The 6,773-nt window shown below is 33.4% G+C and overlaps 1 protein-coding gene across 1 annotated transcript; it reads right to left on the reverse strand.

Annotated features, from left to right (window-relative positions):
• Positions 1–666: 666 nt before the first annotated feature.
• On the reverse strand, positions 667–3,939 carry LOC104892886 (ATP synthase subunit delta', mitochondrial). The gene is made up of 2 exons (XM_010678909.4): positions 3,565–3,939; positions 667–1,287 (listed from the first exon to the last, which is right to left on the reverse strand). Exons 1-2 carry the CDS (start codon positions 3,820–3,822, stop codon positions 943–945), a joined length of 603 nt encoding a protein of 200 aa, XP_010677211.1. The 5' UTR covers positions 3,823–3,939; the 3' UTR covers positions 667–942.
• Between the last annotated feature and the right edge of the window lie 2,834 nt (positions 3,940–6,773).

The following is a 6,773-nucleotide window of genomic DNA, read 5'->3' on the forward strand; positions in this document are numbered from 1 at the left end:
CTTGCTAAGCAGGGCCTTATCCGTAGTGATAATTTTGTTGCATGGATTTATTCTAGCCTCATTTTCTCTTCATGTATATCCTCCCTCTTACTACATTAGTGGGTGGTTTCATGGGAATGTTTTTATCTCATTCCTTGATTTAGTTTTGCTTTCTTTGTTCTGATTCTTGATGTAATGTTGTAATCTTTGATAGAGTTGCAAGTCTCCTCCTTGTCAGGTGTGTTTTAACACTATAAAAGTTCTCCCTTTTGGAAGATACCTTACTTGGAGTTGAAACTCTCAATCTCTTGAATATTAATGGAAGGCAAAACAAATTATCAAAAAGAAAAGCATACTAAAGTATTCAAGTCTTGTGTAAGAAAAACTTCCAAGAACTTGTTGTAGGGTGTTAGAAGTTTAGAAGCTCCTTCAAATAGAAAAGTAACTCATCACTTGCAAAAATATTTTACAAGTCCATCTCACATGTAGTAATGTTCTGTGGTGAAAGTATGACTTTCCTGCCTTTTCTCTACTTAATATCCAAGCCATATGTCGTGTAATTGGATATAAAATATAGCACTGGACTTCATTGTTACTGCAGCAAAAGCTAATAGACCTTCAATAGATGTATAGAGTTAGGCTTCATCTTAATTACCTACTAAGTCCATGATAATTATTAGCAATCAATAAAGATGAACAATTCAGCAATTTAGGATACATGTCAAATGAGAGAACTTTTCTATTGACCAAAAATGGCCATACAAACAAAAAACAGTACTCACTGATCATTAAAAACCATGTTTCTGTGAGTATTGCAACAACAAAGGCACGGAAGGCTCTTGTTTCACATAAACTTATTAAACTTTCCATCCAGAGAGAGCTGCACAGTAAAATGATCCTAAACATTCAACATCACTTCGAAAGAGAATCAAAATGGAGGAAAAATCATATGCAGCCCAAATATCAGCCAGTAAGGGCACCATTAAGAGCACTGTGAAGATCCACTCCGATCTGGGCTTCAGCTTTCTCCAAATCAGTGGAAGCGGAGCTAAGCTTTTGATTGAATTCAGCAAGGCCTTTCTGAACAGCAGCGGGGTCAATTTGCTCAATAGGTACAGCTTCAATAGCAACTATATCAGCAACTGAATTTTGATGAATGAACGCAAACCCACTGCTTATAAAGTATTTAGTCACATCATTTCCTTCATGGACTGACATAATTCCGGGCTTCAGCTCTGCGATGGTGGCAACATGACCAGGAAGCACACCCATCTGACCAGTGGTTGCAGGTACTATGATCATATCAACCTGAAAGTGGACCAAATATAAAATGAAAAAAAGTGCATGAGCTTCTCCAGATATAGAGATCACTGGAATTTCATCCTATATTCATTGGTATAACTAATAAAGATCGAGGAATAAATAAGGTGATATCAGATAGGGAAGTTGTACAAATACTTAGAAAGGTAAGAAACTAAGGATATCAACACATAGATATCTGAATAACTCTGATGTGAGTGTTTGAAATGGATAGATCTATAGTTGAGTCTCGTCTATTGTCCCAAAAATGTGTTCTTGAATTCTATTCGTATTCAAGGATGTGTGCTCTGTACATAAATATTAAGTCAGAAGGGCACTTCTATGAGATATGCAAATAATTGATCATTTTCTCTCAATGCCTTCAAAGGCTTCCACCTTGTGAAGGGTTTTAGGTGTATGCCGCCGTACCCCTGTAGCAATACTACTGTTTCCAGTTGAGCCTTCATCTAATATGCCATAACCATGATGCACTTCATAAATAACAAGTATGCAAACATTTTTATGTCCTTATGAGCCATTCTAACATTTTCCATCACAATCTAAAGGTCGAAGCATATAATTCTGTGGGTCCACTGCAATAATAGTTGAGTTCTATTTATGCAAAGCATCAAGGTTCTTTTTTGTAAAAATGGCATTAACCAACGAGCAAACTTTAGCTTGTGAAACAACTAAGCAATCAAGAATTGTACTAGGCTACTAAATGTATCCATTATGTAATATGTAATTATGTATGTATCTTTATTCTGGGGGGAGGGAGGGGATGAGGCGAGGGGTATTTCCTCTTCTTTAGGGTCTTCAAGAAAAGGGCACAATGTAAAGTGTTTACTACCATAGTTCACTAACTAAATTCAAACTGCTACAATTTATGCATAACAATAAACAGGGTTTTGGAAAAACACATTGAGGCCTAATAAAGCAAATTGTTCATAAGAAGTACTATATCCACTACCCTAATTCACTAACCCAATTCAAATGCTAGAATGTCCCTTATATCCGCAAATCAACCAGGTGAACATCAGAGTTCCAAAAAAGACACATTGAGGCCTCAAAAACAAAAATATTCACAAGAATTAGGTACAAACATTTTAGCCCCTGAGATAAAACATACTCGTGATCAAAACTAAAATTACCTAGAACCCATTGACAATCTCAATCACGGGGAAAGCTCCATTTACAAACACTCTATAGATAACACCTAAAAGAATAACCAAGTCCTGCCCCTTTCTCTGTTTTCTTCATGATTATTCCTTTACCACTTACAAAATATTTTCATGCCAAGATCAGCATTAAAGTTTCTTTCTGATAAATCATCAGACCATCTGAAAGGTACAGGCACACCGCCCAAAAGAAGAAAGCCATTCTAATTATTATTTCGCAACATAGGCAACCACGTCTGTCATAACACTCTTCAATAATGTATCTTCGCCACCAGGAAAAAACCCTGCTATAAGAGTAAGACTACCATATATCAATCCTCCATCACCACCCTCACAAAATAGGAACCAATTCCTTCCAAAAACTACGAAAGCAGTATTCCGTAACCAAGATCCTCCTGTAAGTAACTATTAAAAACGAAGCCGAAAAGCTGAAATGAGATTTGAATTTATGTTGCCAACTGATGGGCCCAGGCAACAAATCTCCACTCTAATTAAAAGATGAAAACCAATAGACAACCCTTAAAATCACCCTTATAAGCTATATACTTCCTCTATCAGAAAACAAGTGACACACTTCTCACAAAAAGCTCTCATATAAAAGAGAGAAGTGTCTCACTTAACTTTTTTTTGACGAAGCAAGCATAATGCAATTACCCTTAAAATTAAACCCCCCATTCCATTTCTTTCTTAGAAGAATTTCCCTGCACTTAAATTACATGAAGACAATCCTTTCACACAAAAAGATGCTTCTCATTCAGCCCAAACAAAATCACAATAAACCAACCTAAATCTGTAGCTTTCTTTTCTGCCATAAACAATCCAAGTAGTTCACAATCCACACCTCAAAATCAATCATTAAAAACACCAATAAAAATGTCGCAATCAAACAAACCATCAACAATCAAATAAGCACAAACAAACTCCTCATCAAAACAACAACAAAAATCCCAAATTCACAAACTCCCCACAAAAAGAGGCATTAAATCCAACAAACCCGGATCACATAAATCTCAAAAACATCAAAAACTTGCATCAAAACCAATATCAAATCAAACCCAAAAAACAAAATAAAAAACCCACAATAAAGAAAAATAAAAAAAAAGCGAACCTCTTTAGAGGAGAGCATAGAAGAATAAGGAAGGGCGACATTAATCTTGAGCTTGGAAGGAATAGTAGAAGGAGTTGGAGGTCGAGGCTTCATATAAGAAGAAGGGGTTTTTGGTGGATCAATATTTGGTATCATTTTCTTCCATTTTTCCGAAAATGCTGAAACACCAACATTTTCTGTCGCCGGAACTTCTGCTGCCGTCGATAAAAACCGAGATTTCCCAGATCGGAGGAGGTGTGCGCTCGCTTGACGGAACATTTTCGAGGGTTGAAATTCTCGATTTACTTTACTTTTTTTTTTTTTGTTTCTGTTTCTGGGGTTGTTTTGTTTCTTCAGTGATATGCTAAATTGCTAATTCTCTCTCTCTTCAAGGAGGCAAGGAGAAAGTGTAGTGTACTAGGATATATTGGGCTTCTTGTTTTGTGTTATGTTTTTTGTAAAATTTAAATTAGGTTTGTTTGGTTCATGTCAATGGTCTAGTGTACTAGGCCCATCTAATATTATAATTCATTTTCTTTTTGGGTAGGTTTTTCATGCGTAAGCTTAATATAGGTTACAAAAATTACATTTCGAGTCTAAAATTTATGATCATTGTTCATTTTTTCTTGTCTTAAAATTGGGTTGGTCTGGTCTAATCCGAATATTAGGCAGAAAAATTTGTCTGTATTTAAGTTTTTAAAAATTGGATTAAATTAGTCTTGCAAGTAGACTAGACTTGATCGCTCGGTCTATTCATCAATATGATAATTTTATCAACTATCTTCTATCACATTCAGGGTGCGTTATCTTCAACTTATTGACCCTAAACTTATCTGAACTGAACTTATTGAACCTGAACTGAACTGATTGGAACTTATTAAACCTGATTGGACCTGATTCAACTTATTGGACCCGATTGAACCTGATTGGAACTTACTGGACCTGATTGAAACTTATTGACCTGATTGAAACTTATTAGACCTTATTGGCCCTAATTGAAAGTTATTAGACCTTATTGGACCTGATTGAAACTTATTAGACCTTATTGGACCTGATTGAAACTTATTTGACCTTATTAGACAAAAAAATTGACGAGTAATAACATAAATATTACCCCTAACGTAAATACTACCCCTCAAAATTTATTATGAACTAATAATTATTAAAATTCATCCTTTATAAAAATAATTATTATTAATTATCTCTTATGATAAATAATTTAACAAAAAAAATTTTACTATTTATATATTTGCCTATACATAACTTTCACCACTAATATATCTAATAGTCTTGTTTTGATTTCATAAAGCACTAGTAGAAAATCAAAAATTGATTAACATTTATTGCTAACAAGTGAGAAATTGGCACATATAATACTATATATTGTGGTACTTTAATAAAAAATTATAATAATAACATAATCAGCTAATAGTAATATGAATAATAAAATAATAGACAATAATACAAGTATAATACTATATAATTATTGTGGTACTTTAATCAAAATTCTAATAAAACATAATCAGCTAATAGTGATATGAATAATAAAATAATGGACAACAATACAAATGTTTATTGAAAATTGACTATTTGGACCTTATTAGACCTAATTGAAACTTATTGCACCTGATTAGAACTTATTGGACCTTATTAGACTTGATTGGAACATATTGCACCTGATTGGAACTTATTGGACCTTATTAGACCTGATTGGAACTTATTGCTCTGATTGGACCTGATTGCAACTTATCTGAACTTATCTAAACTTATCTAAACTTATTGGGCCTGAAACTTAATTTTTTAAGTTGAAGAGAACGCACCCTCAATTTTCCTCTTTTCTCAAATTAATAAAACTTTTCCTAAAACAATGTACTTAAAAGGTAGGAGCAATGATTTAGCGAGAGTATACCGAGATAAAGCATCACCGGGTTGGGTGGGAGCCGCGACTCTGACCAACTTTTAATTTTTTCTAAAAATTAAGGTTAAAATGTATTTTTTTTAAAATAAAATAGGTTAATGTTTATATTTAACCTTTTCAAATCAAAAATGAACTTTTGAAATGCTGAACTACAAACGAAATAAATATCTAAAGCAATGGAACCATCATTATATTTTTGAACTGTTACGAAAAGAAGGATGGTAATTGGATAATTTACTGATCTGGATCTGGTCGATCCTATATTTTCTCTCTTTTTTTCCAACGGAAAAAGAAAGTAAATTCCATTGTAGAGCCATATGCAATGTGGAAAAGATGCACGTACGGTTGTTCAATTCTATTTTTTTCATTGTTATTCTTTTCTCATCGCCTCTTTGTGCGAGATAGAAGAACTTTCCCCCTTTAATATACAAATTTTTTTTTTGGCCTCCTTTAAAATGTTTTTCTGAATTTACCCCTAGGAATATATGAAATGAACGTTTTTCTTACTGTAAGAGGAATGGTTAGTGCTCCTATTATCTATCTATATATATATTAAAATGCGTGCGAAAAAAGTCTATGTGCCACGTGGTGCTCTCCCTAGAGAGTTTTAATTCATGTAATCCATGTACAATTAAAAAATTTCTTTCAAATTTCTTCAAAAAAAAAAAAAAAAATTTCTTTCAAAAAAAAAATGTACAATTAAAAAATTGCATAGTATAGAATTTTATCCCGAGACCTCACGTATATATACAAGTCTTAACCACTAGACTAAGTTGAATTTAGTGTTATTATCATAAAGTGTTATATTAATAAATGAAATTTTTTCTTACCCGGGGCATAACCTGGGCCTAATAACTAGTTTATCTATTATACTTAGCAAGAATTATTCACATTAGACCACAAATAGTTGAGGCTTTTTTATATTACGGTTGTCATGAAAAAATCAAGTAGAAAAGTGGATTGAAAAGAAATTGAAGAAGTCTTGAAGTGGTGTTTTTAACTACAATCTTCATATCTAATATATATCTTAGCAGCAATATTAAGTCATCAAATACTTAGAAGCATGCATATGATTATAATTTATATGAACGTAAGGATATAAATATCCCTTCAACCTTACCCTCTTGCATTCATCGTCTAAGCGCAATCCAATTAATCTAATCAAATATTCCAAATTCCCAAATTCCCAGTAAAAAAGAATCATCTAACATGGTATTATATGCTACTTATTCCCCAAATAACTTTGACTTCCCTCATTTCCCACCACCGTCGAACAACCCCTTTCATCCACCCCTGCCACCCACTCCGACCG

This window comes from Beta vulgaris, chromosome 5, assembly GCF_026745355.1.
Source record: "Beta vulgaris subsp. vulgaris cultivar EL10 chromosome 5, EL10.2, whole genome shotgun sequence".
NCBI lineage: Eukaryota > Viridiplantae > Streptophyta > Magnoliopsida > Caryophyllales > Amaranthaceae > Beta > Beta vulgaris.

Bases quoted from the DNA above. Each gene is read 5' to 3' on its own strand.
- LOC104892886 (XM_010678909.4), bottom strand. From the start codon at position 3,822: ATGTTCCGTCAAGCGAGCGCACACCTCCTCCGATCTGGGAAATCTCGG. The intron at 1,288-3,564 runs GTTCGCTTTTTT...GTCCACTTTCAG, and splicing joins CTATGCTCTCCTCTAAAGAG to GTTGATATGATCATAGTACC.